Raw genomic sequence first — 24,528 nt, 5'->3', positions numbered from 1 at the left:
ACCCCTAGTTCCAATGGATATGCTTTGAGAAACAAAAAATTATATCACCTTAAATTTAGGTTGGTGATCCCAAGGAATTGTTATATTGTTTAAAAGACATTTAATACTCTTTCATCCTAAACTAATACATATTTCCGCCCTTAAAAGATGCCTTTGCATAAGAAAATGACATATATGCCCTTGAATTGACCACCCATAGATGCAAATGGTTCGGACTTGGGGTCAGGCAGCCGGCAATCCAAACCTCTTTGATCAGATAAAGTTGAAAAAAAAAATCCTCTTGGTACCTGGATCCAGATTCAGTTTAGAATTTTACATCTCAATCCGTCCAACTTTTGGATCTGATTGGATCTAAAATGCATCTTAACTTAGCTATTTAAGCTAATTGGACCTGGACCCTTTAGTATGTGTTTACACCTCAATCTATATCCAATTAGACCATTTAGAGGATTCAATAATGCCTGCATCCTAACCAAAATCCGACCCCTTTAAATCCCTAGGCGAGCACTTAGCTGATCAAGATGCCTTTGGATATGCTTACATAGGAAAAACCCTCCCATCAAAAGAAGCCCCCCTTTATCCTTGCCCGATGGAGATCATACCTAGCCTCGACACCTTGCGACAAAAGACACCTCCAGTGGGTTTCGAACTTGTAATGTCCCATCACCTTGGTGACTTCACAAGTTGCTCTTGTTACCAGATGAGATGAGCTCAATTCTTAGCATTTTATCTTTTGCAAAAAAGTCATAAATTTGGCTTCGCTTAACATGTTTTTAGCGACATGTATAAAAAATACCACTCATGAGCTCTAAAATTTCCATAAATCAAATTATATTTTTTAAATATGGATTCAGCTCGAATATAAGCATTACCAAATCTGCCCTAATCTCATATGAACTAATTGGATTTTAATTTATCTAAAAAAGAAAAAGCACTGACTCCAAATCTAACTAGCTTTTTTTTTATATTTACACGGAGAAACTGTCCTCGATGATTAGAGACCTAGTCGTGAGAGGGTGGTGTATGTTCCCCCTGGAACACGGGGCCGCGTGTTCAGGGGGTAACATACAACCTGCTCGGCCTAGTCATGCTGGCTCTGCCTGCCATACTTACGGTCACTGTATAAACTCAGTGGGCTTAGACTTTGCCAATAGCGAGTTGGCACGAAGATCCAATAAGATATTATTGGATTTGGATATCCAGCTTTACCAAATTGGAATCTGATTATTTATCGAATGTTGCTTATCTGACTAAACTGATTCACCTAATCTGAACCATCAGCATCCCTGGGCTCACAAACCCTAGTTTACTACTCTCCACTGCATGATTGGTAAATAAAATTCCTATAAAAAAGGAAGCCAAAATATTTGGTATCGTTTTGAAATAGTGCCCCCCCCCCCCCCCCCCACATGGACAAGATTTTCAACAATGAAATGATACAATATTAGAAGCATCTAAAAATAAAATAAAAACAAGGTTAAATGTGAAGGAATTTCAAAGAGAGCAGGTGAGTCCAGCTCCCATTCCCACTGGGTCTAACTCATTCATTTCTTGCATGGTACTGAATTGACCATGCAATCTTTTTTTGTCTTATAATATCCAAACTGACCTTTTAAATGGTACCCACGATCACCATTATTTTATTTCAAAATGGGCCAGACTACCCGACTTCCTTCTCCCTCGTTTTGTTGAAAATGAATAGTTTTTTTAGAGAAGTTCCAACTGAAACTTGGCCTTCTAGGCACCCAAGAGGTGTGCTTGACATTAGGGGGTGTTAGTAGGTTGAGTTTTGACCCAAACCCGACTCGTACCAAACCCTGTAGGGTCAGAGTTTGGTGATAAATAAGAACCCGAAGGGTTCGATTCATATATGGATCTATAATTTTGCACCAAACTCAGGCCCGACCTGAGTTCTGACTAAGATCCGTAATTTTCATTGTAAAAATGGTATAGTTGTATAACTGGTAGGGGGTCTGCCTAACCCCAGTTAGACTTAAAAAAACAAGGTGTTTGAAAAGTGGGGGAGTGGGGGTGGGTTCTGGTAAAATGCATGCTTCCTTTGCCTCCATCACAGAGGGTACGGCCAGGAGGAACAACACCATTTCTGAGAATGGATCTCATTATCATTCATATGATGAGATCCATCCTAGCCATCCAGATGAATCAGTTGGACGGCTAAAATCAAATGGATCCAAAGAAATTAAGGATTCTTTTGGACCATTTTTGCGCGCTACACAAATGGAATGCAAATAAAAACAACAAATGATAGGCTGCAAATAGGTTAGCCTTGGTGAGTGCCGTTCTAGATTCACTTTTTGCTTGTTTTGAATGTGTTACTACATTCCAATAAGAGTGGATCCTTGTGGTTGGATCTGGGCTGGGGTCCATATGTGATATCAGTGCAACCCAGATTTAGACCTATTCTTGATGTGAATTGAGTTGTCTTACAACGACTTGAGGACAACAGCTTTCATTTCATGCTTGCATGATCTATGCCATTTTGGATCCTAGAAACTAGGGGTGCAAACCAATTGGATGTGGCCTGGAACTCTATCTAATCACTGAACTGAACCCAAATCTGAGTTTTTTGAAGTCAGAGCCTAAATCCATATTAAATCTGTTGTAGCAAAACAAAATTTGGTTTCAAATGACCTACATACGCTTTACATTTAAAACTCACAAACAGATTGGATTTGAATTATCGGTCTAAACCCAAAAAGTCCAATCATATAAGACATAAACACATTAAATAAATTCCATATTGAGATCTGTATCTGAAGATGATGTGTCCAACCCAAATCAGAGATCCAAACGGATACAATTCATTAACAAACCTACAAGAGACTATCTATTTTGGATCTGGATCAGGTTTGATGAATAAATTCTTGTTTCGTAGATGGCATACAACACAAGAGCTGCCAGTTATCCGAGTGCACTTGTTAAGGATATTTTGGTCATTTTATAAAGGGACCGCATTTGCTATCTTCCTGGGTAAGGAACCCCCTAGTTGGAACTCACAAGGGAGGTTGTTCAATCCAAATCTGCCCTTATGGATGTGTTCAACATGGTCAAAATAGTAGGAATTAAAAATCAATGCTTGGATCATGGTTTTTTTTTATGTAAAATATATCTTTCCGAGGTTAAAATTTTGATACATTTTAGGCCGTTGATTTTTCAACCCTCCCCAGCTCTGATATATACCTGAGAAAAACATGATCAAACGTCAGTTTCTACTTAATTTAATATGTAAATCACATAGGGTTAGATGTGCAGAAAAACAGAAAAAAAATAAGAATATTGCATTTTTCACTATGTGGGTAGCAAACATTACCCCTTTTATCAAAATACAAAGTATGTTTTATTCTCTCTTTGGTGACATGAGTAGACACGCTCGGACACGTGAACATGTAAGGTGAATATTTTAATACTATTTTATTATTTTTGTTATGTTTTAAGTATTATTTTAATAAAAATACATTTTTAATATAAAAATGTTAAATTTTTATTGATTAAAGTTTTTAAAAAGTTCTGTATTCTCATGTCCTGTTTTTTTTTTTTTTTTTAAATCAAACTTGCAAGTCGCCTCTTGCCCAGGTATCTTTGTGAGAAGTCTGTACGGCAGAGAGCTTTTTCTTTATCCAAGCTGGTGCAGCCAATTATATTTTTTTGGATAATCTAAGGGAAATCCCCTCTCCCTCCCACCGTACATTTGCTGACTTCCAGTTGGTAAAACCCTTGATGTTCCCCACTACCCACCGGGGCAGTACACCCCAGCTTCGACTTTTTCGGCAAGAGACTTCACCAGTGGGTTTTGAACTTGTGACGTTCCATTGGTGTTAACTTGGTGACATCCACGAGTCCCCCAACCAAGATGAGGGGAGTCCCTGTGGGTGCAGCCAATTATAGTTTCTAAGTTCGGGGTTGGTGACTCAAATTCTCTAATATGTCTTATGTAGACCTGCCGAAAGCAAAGTCTCTCAGGTCATCTTAAAAAGTTCATTGCCTGGTTCGGGTTTTGCATGAGATGACCACGGTACGAAACACAATGGGGGTGAGACCTACCACAAGGTCAAAGCTGGACATACTTTTAGGTTGGCGAAGTTGGACTTACTTTCCTGTGAGAAAGAGAGACATCAAAGGGGTTTACCAAGCAGAAATATCTCCAAGCTAGCAAGACAAGTGGGTCCTTAGAGGCAAGCCCACCGAGTTTTATGTTGTCAGGATAGTGACCGCAAGTACGGCAGGCAGAGCCAGCACAGCTAGGTCTCTGATCTTGGGCACTATGTCTCTGTTCTTGGGAGTGGTTTCAAAACAAAAAGAGGGTCTAGTTGTTACTTTGGACTCAGCTTAATCATCCCTTTATGTCACATCCAACCTGCTTTAACTTCTTTACTCTTGGGACACGAAAGTCATGAAATATGCCATCCAAAAAATATATATGAAGAAAACTATGGAGACCTTTTAAGAGAAAACAGAAAATGTGGGATCAAATATGCATGTAAACTAATTACACCATTTTCTTTATACAATATAATAAAGTGTGGCAGCTACAACCACTATCCCTGTTTTTCATCCTAATTATTTCTCCATATTGACCTCCTTTTCGTTATATATACAGCATTGAGCTCATTTGGTTCTCAACAGGAGGTAAGGAGACAAGGGCCTCACACAAGCAAGGAAACATGGGGAGGTCATTGGTGTACTCTCTCAGCTTCTTCTTATTATTCTCATCCATAATCTCATGCTTGCCAACTGCGTCCAATGCGAACCCCTATGGCTATCTCTACCCTCAATTCTACGACAAGTCATGCCCCAAGGTTCAAGAAATAGTCAAGTCCGTGGTCGCTAAGGCCGTGGCTCGAGAGACTAGGATGGCTGCATCCTTGCTTCGACTTCATTTCCATGACTGCTTTGTCAAGGTCAGGCCGTTTCTTCAGCTTAACCTCTTTCTTTTCTTCACAAGTTCTAATTCAAGGTTCTGCAGTGGCTTAAGTGATTAAAGTACAAAATCTCTCAATTAATAGAGCACTTATAACACACACACACACCCAGCTTCAACCTTGCAACAAGGGATGACACTTGTGGGTCTCGAACTTGTGATGCCCCGTCAACTTGGTGACATTCACAAGACGTCCCTAGTTGAGTGCTTGTGGACACCTATTTTTGCCTTTGTGGGCTCTGCTTATCTGGTAGGAGCAACTAGTGCACATCACCTTGTGTTGGACGTTGCAAGTTCAAATCCCAACGGTATCATTGTATAACTGATAGGGGTCTGCCTAACCTCTGCCTGCCTTTCAAAAAAAAAAAACAATTAAGAAAGTTTGAGTGGCAACTTTACCTTGATCATAGTGAGACATGTCAAGGTAAGTTAGGCCCAAGTCGAGGGCTGCTGGGGAGGTGAACCAATTAAGTATGTCCGGGTTGTGATCTTGCCAAGTCAATAATATTCTGGATTCACCTCAGCATGGCCTTGCATCCATGCAGGAATTCATTGTTTTTCATGGGCCAGTGTCCTGTCACCAAGTCAAGTCAAGCTTATTCCACCAAACACAAAACTGCTTGTACTTTTGACTTTGCCTAAGTCTGTCACCCGGCCGATCATGAGAATTCATCTTCAAATGAAAATTTTGAAACCTGAATATTATTTCGTTATTTTATCATTGATCTTAGCGTAGGCCGTGTTGTTATGCATCACCTTCAAAAGTGGCACATTAGAAAAGGCCTTGCTCATTGCCAGTTACATCATATATATATATAAAAGAAGGGCGCTTCTATGGTGTTACTGTATCACACTTGATTTATATATATTCAAGCTCCCAAAGCAAAATCTAACGGTTGGATCATGTTTAGCATGCTTATTTATTATTAATCATGTGTTAAAGATAACTCGAACATGATGTTTTATACCATTTTACCAAAATACAACCATTGGATCGTGTTTAGCATGATCTAAAAATTCTCTATTCATGCCTAGTTTGCATTAAGTATGCTTGCACCTGCACTCTCAGAGGGATAATAGCGGCTTCAGCGCTCATGTGCTCGTAAAGGATGATATATTAGCCATCCATAAAGAATGTTCGGCCCCACATCCTACTCTCTCTCTCTCTCTCTCTCTCTCTCTCTCTCTCTCTCTCTCTCTCTCTAACATACATGTTATGCGGAATATGCAGGGCTGTGATGCATCGGTTTTGTTGGATAGCAGTGGGAACATAATCAGTGAGAAAACGTCAAACCCAAACAGGAACTCGGCCAGGGGATTTGAAGTGATTGATGAGATCAAAGCTGAAGTTGAGAAGGCATGCCCGGGCGTGGTGTCTTGTGCAGACATTCTGACGCTTACTGCAAGGGACTCCACGGTTTTGGTATGTGATATATATATATATATATATGCAATCCTCAACATCTTCACCCTACCTTTTTTCTACATTTTAGAAATAGCCATACTAGGAGTGTTTAGAACTTGGAAGCAGCCACTTATCCAGAAAAGTGGGATAAGTTGGAAAACTCACATTGCCATCTTAACTAACTCATCCACCAATTATCTGGATAAGTGTGCACGTTAAAATGCCCCTCGGTGGTATTTTAGGCTTCACTGCAAATATAACAAATTCATGAACAAAGTTCCAATAACCATATTCTGGACCATGGAAAGCATGAAGAAGCTAGCAAGTAGCAGGTAAAACGTGATCAAGTTCATGAACTCTTAACTCCTGCATGGAGTTTGTGAACTTGATAACATGACATTTAATGCCCGAACATAATCTTAACGTTGCCAAAATCAGTAGTGCTCAATCTTTTTGTGTTGCTTCTTCCCTGTGTTAGGCTGGTGGGCCCAGTTGGGAAGTGCCATTGGGAAGGAGGGACTCTTTGGGGGCAAGCTTGAGTGGATCAAACTACAACATCCCTGCTCCAAACAGTACTATTGAGACTCTCATAACAAAATTCAAGCTAAAGGGCCTCGATCTCGTCGATTTAGTCGCTCTTTCTGGTAATTCTATCTTGTTCTTCCTCATTTTTGTTAGCAGGTTAGACTTCTATAAAAGGAGCCAGATTCAGCCCAAGTTTCAAATGGATATGTGTCTGCTTTGAATGCCTCAAGTGCCCCTGCACCCATATGGGTATTTATGTTTCACCAATGCTCATTCATGACTCTGTTCATATATGCAGGAAGCCACACAATTGGGTTCTCTAGGTGCACAAGCTTTAGGCAAAGGCTCTACAACCAATCAGGCAATGGACATCCTGATGCCACACTTGATTCTGCCTACGCAACGCAGCTCCAATCAGGTTGCCCAAGATCAGGAGGTGACAACAACCTCTTCCCCCTGGATTTTGTCACAGTGGCCAAGTTTGATAATTACTACTTTAAGAACATCATCGCATCGAAAGGACTGCTTAATTCTGATCAAGTCCTTTTCACAAAGAATCCAAAAACCATGGAGCTTGTTGAGCTATATGCCAAGGACAATGTCAAGTTCCTAGAGCAGTTTGCCAAGTCCATGATCAATATGGGCAACATCATCCCTCTAACTGGGTCAAGTGGAGAGATAAGAAAGAACTGCAGGAGACTCAACTCTTATTAATTATAGAGTTTAGGGGATTTGGGCAGATCAGTGTGCTGTTAAAATGGAAATAATGAATGCTTTCCATTCATGTCTGGTTGTAAGGAAGAAGAATTGCTGCTTGGGTTTTTTGGTGCTTTTGTTGTTGTTTTTTTATGATGATGTTGTCTAGTGTTTGACATTTAATGCAAGTTAAATATGCTCTACCACTTGGAAGTTTCCTCAAACAGTATAGTTGTGAATGGTTTGATTAATTTGAATCAGTGTCACAATGAATATACATCAAGACACATAACATCATCACAATGGCTAGTGTATTTCAGTATTTGCAGATTGAATGACACAAATCCACACATGTCCAAGTTTAATGCCAATAAATCAAAGTCAGAAAAAGTAAAAATTCCAGATTCAATTGCACAAATCCACAAACCCCACAGAACATCAGCAAAACTACAGTGACCTTTGTAACATGGGTATTTCTACTAGCCGCAGTTACCTTTTTTGCGTTGTTTCTTATTTTGTTTATAATGCATGGTTTAGAGTAGAATTAGTGATTAAAAGAAGGTAATATTACTGAATATTACTGATGGTGATGATGGCCTGTGACCCCATTGGAATGTGAACTAACTAAAGTTATAGGCATTAAGAATCTTAGGCATAATATAGCAACTCAAAGTGATTCAAATTTCAAAAGGGTTGGAAACCATGTTAGGTTGTGAATAATAAAACCAATCTTTATAATCAATATTGTGAAGACATGCACTGAAAATTTGCTGATTTTGCAGCATAAATTATGGTTTCTTCCTAGAAACCTTCTCACATTCAACCAATATGTCAAGTAATTGTGTGTTAATCATAGATTTTTACTATGGGAAAGGAATGTAATTAGTCAAATAAAATCTATATTGGACATTTTTCGGGATTGACAGAATCTCTACCGATTCCATTGTTCTTGCAAAATCTGGTATTCCTTTTTTTTTTCTTGGAAAAACAGAATCCAGTTGGACAAAATCCCTACAAACCTTGTTATGTTATAAATTATAAAATCGACAACCAAATTAAAGGTAAATTATCGTAGAGACACATTATAATTAAGCAGAAATGGATGTTACTGCTTGATCATCTCCTTGGTCTAAAACTGGCTTGAGCGATTATCTCTCAGGATAATGCTGTTTGATGAATTGAACAATGTAAGCACTACTGCTCCATCTATTGAAGTGTATTGAGACTGTATTATGGAACCAGCTCTGGTCTACCCAAGTGGGCTCACGTGACTAGGTGGCAGCTCGATTCATCTGAGAGAAAGGAACATCTCGAGTTCAAACCCTTGATGGTACACCCATGGAGTTTTACAGGAAAGGACACCAAACAGGGCATGATCAATGCTGCACCTCTCAGTGACCCGAAGAAGCTGATAGAGCTGATAGTTTATCCATGAAGTTGAAAAGAAAGAAAGAAACAGAAACTATTTCTCTTCTGATGTTGCACACTTTAGAGTTTAGACAGGGACTTGATGAAACCTTTAGCAATTTCAAGTTTTACAAGGACAAACTCAAATGATCATCACAAACTTTTTGCAAGCTACTTATATCATTAATCCACATTACATGTGAAGAAGAAAAAATCTCTTTCTCCAAGCTGATCTAATTGGATTGTCCAATAGTTAGAAATAGAATATAACAAAAAAACCCACAAGAATATTGAGAAAAACTGAGTTGGGTTTTGAGCCAGCTGCTTTGCTCTCACTAGTCACTGATATTCCTTTTATACAAAAACCCCTGTTTATACTAGATAATGTCTCTGAATTAGAATATATTTCTACTGGGCAAGAGCTGACGACTAGTGGAAAGAGTCTTACAAGTAAATAACATCCCTTAACACTGTGGCCCATCGCCCTCTAGGGTTCAAATTCATGAAACCAAAATCAAAATATTATATAAATTTATAATATGTGGGGTTCAACAATGATTCCCTAATTACTTAATAAAAACAGTCCAAAACAAAATAATCCGTCCATTATTGAGAATGGACAACTGGCAATTAGATGCAATAAATGCCTTATTGTATACCCAATTACCATGGTTAATTCAATTTCTTAGAGCCATTATTTTATACCCTTATGGACGGGGAACTACAATGTGAAATTGATGTATATTGCGATAAAATAAAGAAAAAAGGTAATAAGGCAGGCAAAGAGCAAGGAATTTCATTATCTTTTAATATAATTATTACAAAAAAATCTCTAGCATTTCTTTGAGTATTTTGGTGGTGTGCCAAAAGGGTACAATGTGGATGTTTCCTTTCTCTTATAATCGAGGAAAAATCGAAGCAGGTTATATGTTACCCCCCGAACAGGGCATCTCATGCTCAGTGGTCCCAAAAAGCACCACGTATTTAAGCAATGTGTGTCTCGTATCCCCATGTTTGTCAGAATTAATTAGCGTTGGAGTTTGATGCGATTGCAAAGACTTAAGTACCCTCTCCTCCATTGGTGCCAAAAAAAATGACGATTCTAGAAAAGGAGTGGTTGTAAAGACTTAAGTGCCCCGAAAATGTTTATTTAAGACTCAGTCTCTGCACTGCAAGATTATCTGAGAAAGAAATCTCTCCTAGAGGAGGCCATGAACATCAACCCTCTCACTCTCTCTCCCTTCCCTTTCTGCTTCTGTGCACATACAGCAGAAGATCCTACATTGCTCCATCAAGCACCGACTGACCTGCACATTGACTGTTGTGGAGCCTGATTCGGAGTTTTTACTCTTACAGGAGGAGGGTTTGGAGGCTCATCCCAGCGTGGGTAGCATCATTCAACTAAATGAGTTGTGGATCCTGATTCAAAGTTTTTACCCTTACAGAAGAGGGGTCCGGGGGCTTCTCTCAGCGTGGGTAGCATCATTCAACTTGAAGAGTTGTGGAGCATGATTCAGAGTTTTTACCCTTACAGAAGAGGGGTCTGAGGGCTCCTCCCAGCGTGGGTAGCATTATTCAACTTGATGAGTTGTGGAGCTTGATTCAGAGTTTTTGCCCTTACAGAAGGAGGGTTTGGGGGTTCCTCCCAGCGTGGATAGCATCATTCAACTTGATGAGTTGTGGAGTCTGATTCAGAGTTTTTGCCCTTAAAGGAGGGGGGTTTGGGGGCTCCTCCTAGCGTTGGTAGCATCGTTCAACTTGATGAGTTATGTAGCCTGATTCATAGTTTTTGCCCTTACAGGAGGGGGTCTTCCAACAACGATTTGTAGTATTTTCCGCAAATCACTATAGCGATTTGTAGTGTTTTGGGTTGCACAACACAGAATAATAGGAATCTGGTTTTTAGTTAAAATGGGGAATAAAATGACCATAGAAATTGCTGAAAATTTACAGAAATAAACTAGACTCAATAATAAAAACACCACTTTTTACGGATTTGGAATATGACCTTTGGTTAGGGAGATATAGCTTTAACAAGTTGGTCCTAATTCGGGTAGCAATTTACAGCGATTTGCTTACTAAATAACACTACAAATCGCTATAGTGATTTGCGGAAGACACTACAAATCACTATAGTGAGATCCAACAACACTATAAATCGCTATGGGGCTCGATGGAGACCCAAAAACACTACAAATCGCTATAGTGATTTGCGGAAGACACTACAAATCGTTGTTGGAAAACCGGATAACACTATAAATTGTTGTGGGTCTTGTTGGAGACTCAAAAACACTATAAATCATTGTAGAAAGACCCGACAATACTACAAATTGCTGTTGGAAGGCTGGATAACACTATAAATCATTGTTGGGCTCGTTGAAGACTCGAAAACACTACAAATCGTTGTAGGAAGGCCCAACAATACTACAAAACGTTATAGGAAGACCCGACAATACTACAAATCGTTGTTGGAAGACTAGACAACACTATAAATCGTTGTGGGGGTCATTGGAGACCCGACAACACTAACAATCATTGTAGGGAAGTCATTGAAAAAATCATGGGAAAGAAACAGAAAAAGAAAAATAGAAAAATCGTGGGAAGGGGTGTTACGAAAACCTCAAGCAAGAAACAACCGAAGGAAACATGAGCCCCACGATTAAACAAAACGCTTTATTGCTGAGTGGAACCCGCGTCGGGGGGGAGCCCCCGGACCCCCTCCTATAAGGGCAAAAACTCTAAATCAGGCTTCACAACTCATCAAGTTGAATGATGCTACCCACACTGGGAGGAGCTCCCAAACCCCCTCCTGTAAGGGCAAAAACTATGAATCAGGCTCCACAACTCATCAAGTTGAATGATGCTACAGTCAGTGTGCAGGTCAGTCGGTGTTTGATGGAGCAATGTAGGATCGTCTACTGGATGTGCACAGAAGTAGAAAGAGAAAAGAGAGAGAGAGAGGGTTGATGTTCATGGCCTTCTCCAGGGGGAACTCTTTGCCTCCCTTGATTTCTTCTCTAGAGAGAGAGAGAGGGTTTTACAGTGTTTTACAGAGAAGGAAGAAGAAGAAGATGACAATGAAAAGTTCAAACAGACATTTTTGATGACTCAGGTTCATTTCGTCGGATGACCATCAGATCGCCGACTCACCATCGGATCGCCGGCTCACCATCGGATCGTCAGCTCACCATCGTTTCACCGGATCACCATCAGCGAAACGATTAAAGTTTGTTTCACTGTGTAGATTTTGAAGAGTCAACATCATCTTTGACTTTCTGGATGGAGGACATGTTTGTCCTTTTTTTGAATCGTTTGTTTTTTCTTTTTTGAATGAAGGGCATTTTTGTCATTTTCTCAAACCGTCGTTTTATGAGAAGAATAGCAAGAAAGGGTACTTAAGTCTTTGCAACCACACCAGACTCCAATGCTAAGTGATGTCAACATACACGGGAATACAAGCCCCATGTGCTTGTATACGTGGTGCTCATTCAGACCCTCGAACACAGACGTGGGATTCAGTGAATCATCAGGGGAGAACATACACCACCCTCTCAGAAAAAATCACCTCACCAAGTCCATTGACACAAACCGGGTTGCCTTGCAATCAAAGAATACATCGATCCCGAGACGTCTCCGGCCATGGAAGAATGATGAACTTTCATGCACTGCAGAGGAGTTGAAAGGCATCCTTGTTTGCACAGAGAGGAGAAGACATAAGTAAAACTCAGATGAAAGCCATTTAAGTAAACAAAAACAAGAACCACCCAAGTAAACTGAAGAAGATAAAAAACAAAAGTCTGATTAAGTTTTTCTTGATTACATCAATTACAAATTGAGTACATAAATACAACTTGTATTGGTCAATTGTTTTGGTCGATCCTTACTCCTCAAATGTAGGTAACAACCATATAGTCGTTATCTTATGCTGGCTACCTCTTCAAATGGGGATGACGATAAGCCCACAAATGTAGTTGATGAGATTTCATCTTAACTGGATGCCACAAATGTAGGTGATATATCTGAATAAACTTATATGCTCCCTCAAGTTGGAGCATGGTGATAGAGCATGCCCAACTTAGTCCCAAGGCCTTTGTGAAAATATCAGAGCACTGTGAATGGGTAAGAATAAACTGACTATCGATTAACCCACTATAATTTTTCTTTCGAATGAGATGACAATCAATTTTGATGTGTTTGGTGCGCTCATGGTAAACAGGGTTAGCAGCAATATGCTAATTGATTATCACAAAATAGATTCATAGGCTGAGGATGAAAGATCCCAAAGTCGGTCAATAAATATTTGACCTAAATGAGCTCACAAGTTACTAATGTCATAGAACGATACTCAGCCTCTGCAGACGATCGAGAGATAGTTGACTGTTTCTTTGATTTTCATGTTATCAGACTCAGACTGATCATAATGCAATATCTAGAAGTATATCTACAGGTTATTGAGCAAGAAGCCCAATATGAATCAAAATAGCCGAGAACAGTCAATGGACTAGATGAATTCATTAGAATCCCTTGGCTTGAGGTACCATTGAGATAGTGCAAAATCCAAATGGCTGCATCCATATGAGGAGTGCATGGTTGGCTTAAGAATTGGCTTAGAACATAGATTTCATAGGAGATGTCAGGGCATGTGATGGTGAGATATATCAGTTGATCAATCAACCATCGATAAAGACTCAAATCTTCCAAAATGGATCCATCTTCATTATTGAACTTTGAATTTTGCTCTATGGGAAAGAAACATGGTTTTGAACCCAGATATTCCATGTCTTCCAATATATTCAATGTATACTTGCATTGAGAGAGAAAAATCTCCTCCTTGAATCGAGTCATTTTAATGCCCAAGAAATATTTAATAGTGCCGAGATCTTAAGGCAAAATTTATGGTTGAAATTCTATTTGAGGTTGCTAATTTAATCAAGATTATCTCCTACGATGATGATGACATCTGCGCATACCAAGATGAATAGGTGGTGAGTGTTCCTTGTTTGGGAGAATAAAGAGCAGTCGGCCTTGGATTAAACAAAACCAATTTCCCTTAAATAAGAGGAGAGCTTCGCAAACTAGTTCTGCGAGGATTGTTTGAGACCGTAAAGAGACTTATGTAGGCGGCAAACTTGGTGTGCCCCTGACGAGAAAATCTAGGAAAAATCCGCATGTATATCTCTTCGTCAAGAACACCATGAAGGAATGCATTGTTGACATCAATTTGAAAAAAGATGCCAATTATGGATAGAAGCAATCGCAAGAAGGCATCGAACGATGACTATCTTGGTCACTAGAGCAATTGTCTCATTGTAATCAAGACCTTCGATTTGAGTGTACCCTTTGGCAACCAAGCAGACATCATAACGTTCAATGAAACCATCAGGCCAAAATTTAACTTTATAAACCCATTTGCAATCGACAAGATACTTACCTTCAGGTAAGATCATCACCGTCCAAGTATGGTTTGCCTTAAGTGCTCGGATTTTAGCAGCTATGGCATCACACCAATGTTGGTGTTTCATGGCTTAAAAAAAAGTCTTTGGCTCAAAATTTTGAATGATGGCAGCTAAGAAATTCTATGGAAAGGAGATAAGCATTGATATGCAAGGTAATGGTTAAGAGGATGGTGGGTACTTTGAGCCACGTCACATGATGCATCCGATTGGAGTACAAGAGCTGCAGAGTAACACTTGAAATCCTTAAGATAGGAAGGCGGTTGGAGAGAATGATCATATTTGCAAAGTTGAGGCATGGCTTAGATGCTTTGGATGGTGACAGGAATGGACGGGTCGTCTAAAGTAGACGATGATGCAGGAGCATTGGGGGCATGCGGGATGGTAGGCAAAGGATCAAGGGCTTGATGCTGTGGGGAAAAGTCTTGGGGTTCAAATATGGGCACGTGTATAACATTATTAACATCAATAGAAGCAAATTTATGATCTTGAAAAAGGAAAATGTTTTCATAAAATTTGACATCTCGACTGACAAAAATCTTTTGAGATTCAAGATCATAAACTTTATAATTGACCATATGGATGTCCTACAAAGATGCATTGTTCGGCATGTGTATCATATGTGTGGGTATGATTTATATTAAAACCATAACATAAGCATCCAAATATGCGTAAATGGTCTTATTTGGGTGCTTGGTTGTACAACATCTTATAGGGAGTTTTACTCATCACGATATTTGAGGGGAGTCGATTAATAAGGTATGTTACAATAAGAACACATTCCCCCCAAAATTTGTTTGGTAAATTTGATTGAAATCGGAGGGCCCGAGCCACATTCAATAAATCACTATGTCTGCAGTCAACAACTCCGTTTTGTTGCAGAGTTGCTATGCAACTATGCCTATGGTTGATTCCATTTTCTCTAAGATAAAGTTGCATATCATCTGAAAAGAATTTTATTCTATTGTCGGATCTAATGCTAAAAATGTTGGTGTAAAATTGATTTTGAATCAACACGATAAATTTTTTGATAATATTGAATGTCTCATACTTATACCTCATGAGATATATCCACGTGCATTTGTTGTAATCATCTACTATGTTAAAAAAATGATCTTCTGACATAGAAAGATGCACCCCATATGTCACAATATAGTAACTTGAAGGGTTTGGAAGAGTATATGGTCTCATGAGGAAATAACAACTTGGTTTGTTTGGCCTTATGAAAAATTGAATAATGTTCATAAAATTTTTTTCCATTAAGTTTATTGAAATTAATAAGAATTTGAAGTCGGGAATTTGATAAATGTCCAAGTCTAAGGTGCCAAATGGAAGGAGATCAAGCATTCAAGGCATGGTTACCGTCGTTCTCAAGGATGTAAAGATTCCCTTACAGCCAACCCATTTCAATCGTCATCTTCGAGTGTGAGTCCTGAAAAATATAATGATTTTCTTTAAACACAATGTCATATTTCAAATCATGAATTAATTTACTAGCTGAGATGAGGTTAAATTTGAAATGAAAAACATATAAGATATTGTGTAAAGTAATTATGAAAGTCAATATGATGATGTCAGTGTGAGTGACAAGGGCGGACACTCCATCAAGAAGGCCGATGGGTGGGAAGGAGATCAGCACCAGGGATGAAAGGTTGGATATGAAGTTTGTAATGTGATATGTAGCCCTTAAATCTATAATTCAATATTGAGATGCAAATAAACAAACTGATGGTTTGGATATATTGCCTGCAAGGTTGGTCATAGATAGATCGTTTGGTTACCTAGATTAACGATCACCATGATCTTATCATATTGTTCTTGGGTAAGTTTGGGAAGGGAAGAACTAAAAATTTGATTTTTTGGGTTCAGTTGTGGAGGAACATGCATTGACATTAGCCTGACTAGTGAAGCGAGCGTTGAAAGAACCCCTTGATCAGTTAGAAAAACCATGAAGGTAATAGCATTTAGGCTTGATGTGACCTAGATGCCCACAATGTTCTTATTTTGGTCTCAAATGCGTCTAGCCTATCTTCGATGTGTTGGCTTTGATAGGTAGATTGCCTCGATCGATTATCGCGGCAGTTAGTTCATGGGATGACGTAGGACAAAGGTCATGTTGTCGTTCTTCTTGAATGATCGATGAATAGGACTTAGATACATTTGGTAAGGGTGTCATGAGGAGTAATTCACTTTGGATGACACTAAAACCGTCATTAAGGCCCATCAAAAATTAAATGAGCCTTTCCTCGTTGTTGGAGTTCTTGAATGACCTTCATGGCCCCACACGAGCAAGGTGGAATTTCAATGTATGTGGACATTTTGTCTCATAACTCCTTCAGTATGGTGAAATACACTGTTACTGAACATTGTCCTTTCTTGAGATTGATTATCTCTTGTTGGATTTTATATATTCTGGGAGCGTTCGATTGGGAGAACCTCTCATGAAGCTCTGCCCAAACCTCAACTGCGGTTTAAGCATAAATGATGTTGGCTGCTAAATCCTTGTGAATGAAGTTGAGTAACCAGGATAACACCATATTGCTACACTGCTCCCATATAGCAACATTTGGTGATGATGATTCAGGTTTCGTGATCGATCTGTCGATGAAACTCAATTTATTCTTGGCACTTAATGCCATAACCATAGCTCTACTCCACATCGAGTAGTTATCTCCAATAAACTGTTACGACACTAAGGATATCTTTTGGTTATCCGAGTGATGGAGAAATAAATGATTGATTGTCAAATCCTAAGTGTTCTCAAATGAACTGACACCATTGTTGATGCTATCAGAAGCCATTGGAAAAAGCTCAAAGATGCATGATTGGAAGACGAGAATCACAAGCAGTGGCTTGAAAATGTGCGATGACCAAACTGCAGGTCTGGCAAGAGAAGAAAAATGAAGTGTGCAGGATCAAAGTCCCTGCTCTGATACCATGAAAAAAACTGAAGAATTGAAGAAGATAAAAAATGAAAGTCTAATTAAGTTTTTCTTAATTATATCGATTACAAAAGTTGAGTACATAAATACAACTTGTATTGGTCAACTATTTTGGTCGACCCTTACTCCTCAAATGTAGGTAACAACTAGATAGTCGTTATCCTATGTTGGCTGCCTCTTCAAATGGGGATGACGATAAGCCCACAAATGTAGTTGATGAGATCTCATCTTAACTAGATGCCACAAATGTAGGTGATAACTCATTATCTATTGATAATGAGTTATCTAAATCAACTAATATAAACATACCCATAATAGCATATTGCACTTGATCTTTTCACTCCATAATAGCATACACCTATCTGCATTGTGTATATTGGTTAATTTTACTTTAGATAGAGCTCAAGTTGTCAAGTTTTTACCTAATCTTATTCACAAGTAATATTAGAATCCTCATGGGAAGATACCGTAAGGTTGAACTCCTTGCACCTGTGGTATTCTCTCATAAATAGAATCCTTCAATTTCCAAATATATGTGGGTATCAAATAGGCATGTCAACAGGTCGAGTTTACCCAGACCCGACTCGTACCATACCCTATAGGGTCCGGGTATGGTGATAAATAAATAAGAAGACCTAATTAAGACCTGGGTCCGGACTCGAAGGTCCGATTAATACATGGAATCGGGTATAGTTTGTGAAATTTTATACCAGACTCGGGCTTGGCCCGAGTTTCGATTAAGACCCACAAATTTTTAGTGTAAAAATGATAAAAAATAATATTTTATCAGGTATGGCCCGGGTCTAGTTCATGTAGTTCTTATTGGGTCTGGGCATGGTTTTTCTTATAGTGGGTCAGAATAAACCTAGGTTCGGACCCAATACCATACCCAAAAATTTGTGTCAGATCTGGTTCCACCTGGGTTTGAACCAAACCCGACCCGATGTCACCCCTAGTATTGAACAACACAACTTATGTTGCTCTTGCATAAAACCTAGCCAACTTAGGTGCTCTCCGATAATGAGATAAAAAAAAATTACCAACTTGTCTGGTGGTTATGAGTACTGTGTCAATGGGTTGAGTTTGAACCAGACCCAACCCATACCAAACCTTATAAGGTCAAGGTTTGGAGATAAATAAGAAGGTTTCAATAGAGTTCGCATTAGACCTGAAGGATCCGATTAATATATGGAGTCGAGTATGATTTGTGAACTTTCATACGAGACTCCAGCCCGACCTAAGCTCCAACTAAGATCCACAAATTTTTAATGTAAAAGGGATAAAAAATATAACTTTTTGGGGCATGATCCAGATCTGATTCATGTAATCTTTATAGGATCCGGTTATGGTTTCTCTTATAATAGGTTTGATTGAATCCATATCCAAACCCAATACCAACATCTCAAATCAGATTTTGATCTTACTTTACCTAAATCTAAACCAAATCGGACGTGTTGATGCCCTTATTTATGAGACCAAGCTAAGATAATCACTAAGAGTATACGATGAAATTTTATGAATCTATAGATGACCATAGAACCTATCCTTCATGCCATCACATGATTTCATTATCTCAAGCTTAGCAACAATACAATTGAAAGTTTCTTTCACTTCATCATGCCTTATAGTAATCAAGAGCGAATCATGTGTTGACACATGAAGAAATAAATTACTAAAATACTATAACACAACAAAAAGAACTTGCGTGACAAACTAACTCAAAAAGAACACTAAAGGAAACACTAAGGGAATGCTTGGTTAGTTTCGAGAGAATCGCTTTCTGAGGGAAACTTGAGAAAATGATTAAGCCTTGAAATCTCATGTTTTTCTCAGGGAAAATAACCCATAGTATGTGTGAAAAATATCATACTTCAAAAAAAAAAGAAAATATCCATATGACTATGTAGCAAACAACCCATAGCATACGTAAAAAATTTCATGCTTGATAATCATGAAAAATCTACATGATTATGTTAAAAATAACCCATAACATGTGAGAAAAATATTATTGGTATAACCCAAGAAATTGTGCAAGTTTATTTGGTGCTTGTTTTATTATGAAGTGCTATATGTAATGTACATGATGCACAGATTATGATATAATGTAGGTGTTCGCCCCCAAATGGTAAAGTGAGAGATATTGGATCTTGGTACGGATCCAGTGCAGCCATAAGGTCTACAGAAACCCATAACACATTATTAGATTTAGGTATTGGATCTAAGTATGGATCCAAAATATGAATCCATAATTAGTCGTTGGATTCTCTCTAAAGAATCCAATGACCCTAAGTAGTGGGCCTTTAAAATGCTAACCAAAAAGATAGTGGTGGGTCACACTTCATATTGGATTCCCAGCATATTTGAGAATCGTATGAGACATACAAGGCTGGGATAACGACTACCCAAGGAAGGATTATATATTCTCAGCCCTTGCGCATTGTAGGCATGAACTGAGAAAGAACCCCTTTGAAACTGATCGTTAGTCACCTCTCCCATTCTCTTCCCCTCTCTTACCTAGAGCTTGCCTTCATTGTGCACATTATGATCCGAAATCCAACAAAGTTTACATAAGAAAACACGAGGGAGCTGACTGCACCCAATCTGCAAGTCGATGGTTACACAAGAGAGGTGGTTCACCACATATCAAACCATAACAAATTGAAGCCATATGCTCTTACTAGATTAGACTTGAAGTGGTAGAATAGAGACGACCTTCTGGGTGATGTGCCCAATATATTGCCAACAACAACACTACTAACCTATACAAGTGAAGCTCGCCTCAGATCTTACAAGAGTTGAAAACATGGGTGACTTAAATAACTCCAAAATCGCATCCCACAAACCCCTTCTTCAGCAACGATCATACAATAGAGAGAAGACAGAGCAAATGTCGAGTTAGTTATGGTCTTCTCCCTTGATGAGAGTGTTGTGGAAAAATCATGTGGTCCTACATATGATCAATCACTTGTTATAGGTTGCCTATGGTTCAGGCCCACTTTATATGATCTAATACAGTTGGGCCATGTGATATCTCATATGGTATGGTCTTATTATGTGAATAGACCTCTTGTGCCCTTATATATCAATCTCTAATTTTATGATGGGCTAAATTGAAAATAGACTCTCAGAAGTTTATAATTAGGTTATGGTCCCCAAACCATATATAGTAGCTATTCTTTGAGGCTCCCCATCAACATCAAGAAAAACCAGTCCCTCTTTCATAAGGTTTAGAGAAAGGCAAAGCCACGTATAGAGTTTCTGGAAGATCATACCCGTCAAAGATCTAATGGAGTACTAATGCATTCAGGTACGCTTTCGCATCAATATTTGGTTTTTGTTTTGCTTTCAATGATTTTGCGCGAACAAGATTAACGATCCATTTAATTTTTTTTTTCGATGGATTCTAAATCCAACAATTGGTATCAGCGCGCCTTGTTCCTGTTGAATTGTTGAAATATGATTTTTGCTATTGTATGTTTTTTGTTGGGTCACCGGAATTCCATCGGATTCGATCTTTTCCTTTTTTAACTGTCGGCATTAGGGGCTAATAAAAAATTTGTTGCGGCCGATGACATTGTTGGAGGACTGATGGGACCGACGTCCGGCGGGTTGTCGGAGACCGTCCGACCCTTGGCGCAGGCACCGTCAGGTGCCTGCACAGTATTTTTTTTAGGAAGAGGGAGAATTGAACGATCCTCAAGGCCCTTTTGCCGGTTCTGTGAGGCCCGGACCCCCCCCCCCAGTTTTTCGATTTTCTATCAGGGCGCTGGTGGAGGAGGGTCGATCGACCCTCCTCGCACTGTTTGGCTGCATCCGAATAGAGGGAGGGTTGATTCGGCCCTCCCACTTTAGATCTGGATGGTGGAGGGGCCGATCGACCCCTTTTCGTTTCATTTTTGGTCAGAGGAAGGGTCGATTAACCCTTCTATGTTTTAGGAGATCGGGGTGGGTGTTGGCTGGACTGCCGCCTGATCACCATCGTCGGATGCCGACTGACACCCGATGATGGTGGTCTGAGCATTCAGATCGCCCATCCACCCTCCAGTTTTGATTTCGGTTACAGGAAAGGTCGTTCAACCCTTCCATCTTTCAGGCGACCGGGGCGGGGGTGCCAGTAGTCCCCCCAACTATTCACCCACGCTAGACACCGGATGGCGTCCAACAACGGTGGCTAGGGCTTTTAGTTTTACCCCAGCCATCGGTGGGTGACCAGATCAGATAGGCATCCGACAACTGGGGCATCCAGTTCGCCCCATCCACTGCCTCAGCGGTTCAAGGTCGGGTCAGTATGACTCGACCCGAGGGCCCAACCCACACCTAGTGATGGTTACTTGGGTCCCTACCGGGTCGGGTAGGGTTTGATCCGTGCAAGGCTAGATCTGACCTGACCCGCCAGTTGGGTTTGGCCGGACCCTCGCATGTGCTTTAAAACTCATAAAAAAAGGGGGGAACATAAAAAAAAATATAAGGAAATTTTTTTTATGAGATTCAGGGCCATTAATTATACATTTTGGGTCCCTTTAGAGGGTTGTCTTTGGTTACTTTTCAACCCTATACAGATTATGGTTATATTTTTCTTTTATTCATATGCATGTATTGATGTATTTAAACCTTAGAATTCTTTTGATTTAGGGTCCAATATTCTAATTAAATTGATTGAAATAATATGTTGCCAAAGTAACCTCTATTGTGATCATTTAGAATATTAGGATGATTATATGTTTGGGGTTCATGCGAATAGTGATCAACCCAAAGAAAGACTACTATTTGGCCGAACCCAAATATATATATTTTGGTAATAAATATGGGACAATTATATGGTTTTCCATGTGAATAACGAGTCGGTCTAAAGAAAGACTCGTTGTTTGACATGATTAATTGCTCATGTTTGATTACTGTAATGAGAGTATCACTTACAAGTTAATATTTTTGTCCAAAGACTAAATGTCAATGTTGTGCCGAGTATCTTGTGATGGGGTTCATCACAGTTTAAATATGTTATTTTATGTTAATGCATATGAAATTGTATATTAATCGGGAGCTTATTTTGTTCTTGATTCAGTTAATACTTTTGCTTCTATGATATCTGCAAATATAAATTTGATCCCTGTTTTGAGTGGTTCTAATTTCAAAAACTGAAAAGAGAATGTTATGATTTTTTTTAGATGTATGGATTTGAATATTGTACTACGAGAGGATCGACCACTTGCTTTTACAGATAGGAGTTTTGCTGAGGATAAAAGGACTCTGAGCGATGGGATAAATCCAATTGCATGAGTCTCATGATCATGAAACTTGCAATTCCTGACTCCTTCAGGGGCACTATGTCCAAAGAGGTTAATGCCAGAGGGTTCCTTGAAGAAATTGAAAAGTATTTTGCTAAAACTGAAAAGTCTGAGACAAGTACTCTCCTTTCGAGTCTTGTTTCTATGAGGAAAAGTTAAAGGAAATATTAGGGAGTACATTATGGACTTGTTTCGAAACTAAATGCACTAAAGTTAGAGTTGTTTGAGAACTTATTTATACACTTAGTTTTGATATTCATTTTTGCACAATACAGTCAGTTTAAGGTCAGTTATAACTGCCAGAAGAATAAATGGACTATTAATGAGCTCATTTCACACTATGGGCAAGAAGAGGAAAGTATGAAAGAAGAACATACAGAAAGTGCTCATTTGACAATAGCCTCTAAGGACAAGTTTAAGAAAAAGAAAAGGAATAAGAAAGCTGCAGTGGACCCTCAATCGCAAAAGAAACATAAAAGACATCAGAATCCAAAGTCTAGTTGTTTCTTTTGTAAAGTGGAGGGTCACATAAAGAAGAACTGTACCAAGTATCATGTTTGGCGTAAAAAGAACAGTATGCTTCTTAATTTGGTTTGTTCTGAGGTTAATTTGACTTCTGTGCCCAAACACACTTAGTGGATGGATTTTGGTGATATCACTCATATAAGTGTGTCTATACAGGGTTACCTAAGTTATCGAATGCCAATTGATGCTAAAAGATTCATCTATGTGGGTAATGGCAAATCAGTTAAAGTTAAGATAATAGAGACATTTAGGTTATCTTTAAAGACTAAAAATTATTTAGATTTGAAAGAAGCATATATTGTGTCATCTTTTAGATAAAATTTGGTTTCTATTTCTACTTTAGACAAATATGATTATTCTTGTTTATTTGGAAATAATGAATTTAAATTATTTTTTTATTCAAATCTTATTGGGACCAGTTCTTTATCAGTGGTTGATAACCTATATTTGCTTAATATTGTTGCCTCATATAATGAAACCTTGCATTTAAGTTCTTGTGGTACAAAAAAAAATTGACAAATGAGAATTCTGCTTTATTATGGCAGAAGCGCTTAGGTCATATTTTTAAACAAAGAATTGAAAGGCTTGTGATGAGTGAAATTCTTGATTCTCTTGATTTGACTAATTTTTAGGTTTGTGTTGAGTGTATAAAATAAAAATGAACAAACATAAGAAAATTAAGTGCCAAAAGAAAAATAGACATCTTGGAACTAATTTATACATATATTTATGGGTCATTCCCTACGACTTCTTAGAATGATCAATAATATTTTATTTCATTCATAAACAACTATTTTCGTTATGGGTATCTATATTTAATTCATGAAAAGTCTCAATCCCTTTACATGTTAAAATCATTTTAGGCTGAAGTTGAAAACCAACTTGACAAAAGTATTAGGTCTGTCAGATCTGATCGTAGTAGTGAGTACTATAGTAGATATGATGGATCAAGTGAACAACGTCCAGGGCTCTTTGCTAAATTCTTAGAGAAATATGGGAACGTCCCTCAGTATATCATGTCAGGCACTTCTAGCATGAATGGTGTTGCTGAGAGATGAAACATGACTTTAAAGGATATGATAAGGAGTATGATTTCTCATTCTACCTTACCAGAGTCCCTCTGGGGAGAGGCATTAAAGACTGCAACTTATATATTGAACATGATACCATCTAAAGCAATAATCAAGACCCCATACGAAATGTGCACAGACAAAAAGCCTAGTATGAAGCATTTTTATATTTGGGGATGTCCAGCTGAGGCTAGGCACTACAGGCCACATGAAAAGAAACTAGATTCAAGAACGGTTAGCTACTATTTTATTGGATATTCCGAAAGGTCTAAGGGCTATAA

General features: G+C 38.7%; 1 protein-coding gene across 1 annotated transcript; it reads left to right on the top strand.

The window, feature by feature from the left end:
* The first annotated feature begins 4,682 nt into the window (after nt 1–4,682).
* LOC149833950 (peroxidase 49-like) lies at nt 4,683–7,676 on the top strand. Its single transcript, XM_090009242.1, has 4 exons — nt 4,683–4,919; nt 6,171–6,362; nt 6,823–6,988; nt 7,168–7,676. The coding sequence occupies exons 1-4, from the start codon at nt 4,683–4,685 to the stop codon at nt 7,581–7,583; spliced, it is 1,011 nt and encodes a 336-aa protein (XP_089865368.1). The 3' UTR covers nt 7,584–7,676.
* Nucleotides 7,677–24,528: the final 16,852 nt, after the last annotated feature.

Source organism: Nuphar pumila, chromosome 6 (genome assembly GCF_984573655.1).
Source record: "Nuphar pumila chromosome 6, dmNupPumi1.hap1.1, whole genome shotgun sequence".
In the NCBI taxonomy this organism is placed as follows: Eukaryota; Viridiplantae; Streptophyta; class Magnoliopsida; order Nymphaeales; family Nymphaeaceae; genus Nuphar; species Nuphar pumila.
This window is presented reverse-complemented; position numbering and strand designations above follow the sequence as displayed.

What these genes read in the sequence shown, in the direction of transcription:
- LOC149833950 (XM_090009242.1), top strand. Translation starts at nt 4,683, where the DNA reads ATGGGGAGGTCATTGGTGTACTCTCTCAGCTTCTTCTTATTATTCTCA. An exon ending in TCCATGACTGCTTTGTCAAG is followed by an intron (nt 4,920 to 6,170) that starts GTCAGGCCGTTT and finishes CGGAATATGCAG; the next exon opens with GGCTGTGATGCATCGGTTTT. An exon ending in CAAGGGACTCCACGGTTTTG is followed by an intron (nt 6,363 to 6,822) that starts GTATGTGATATA and finishes TCCCTGTGTTAG; the next exon opens with GCTGGTGGGCCCAGTTGGGA.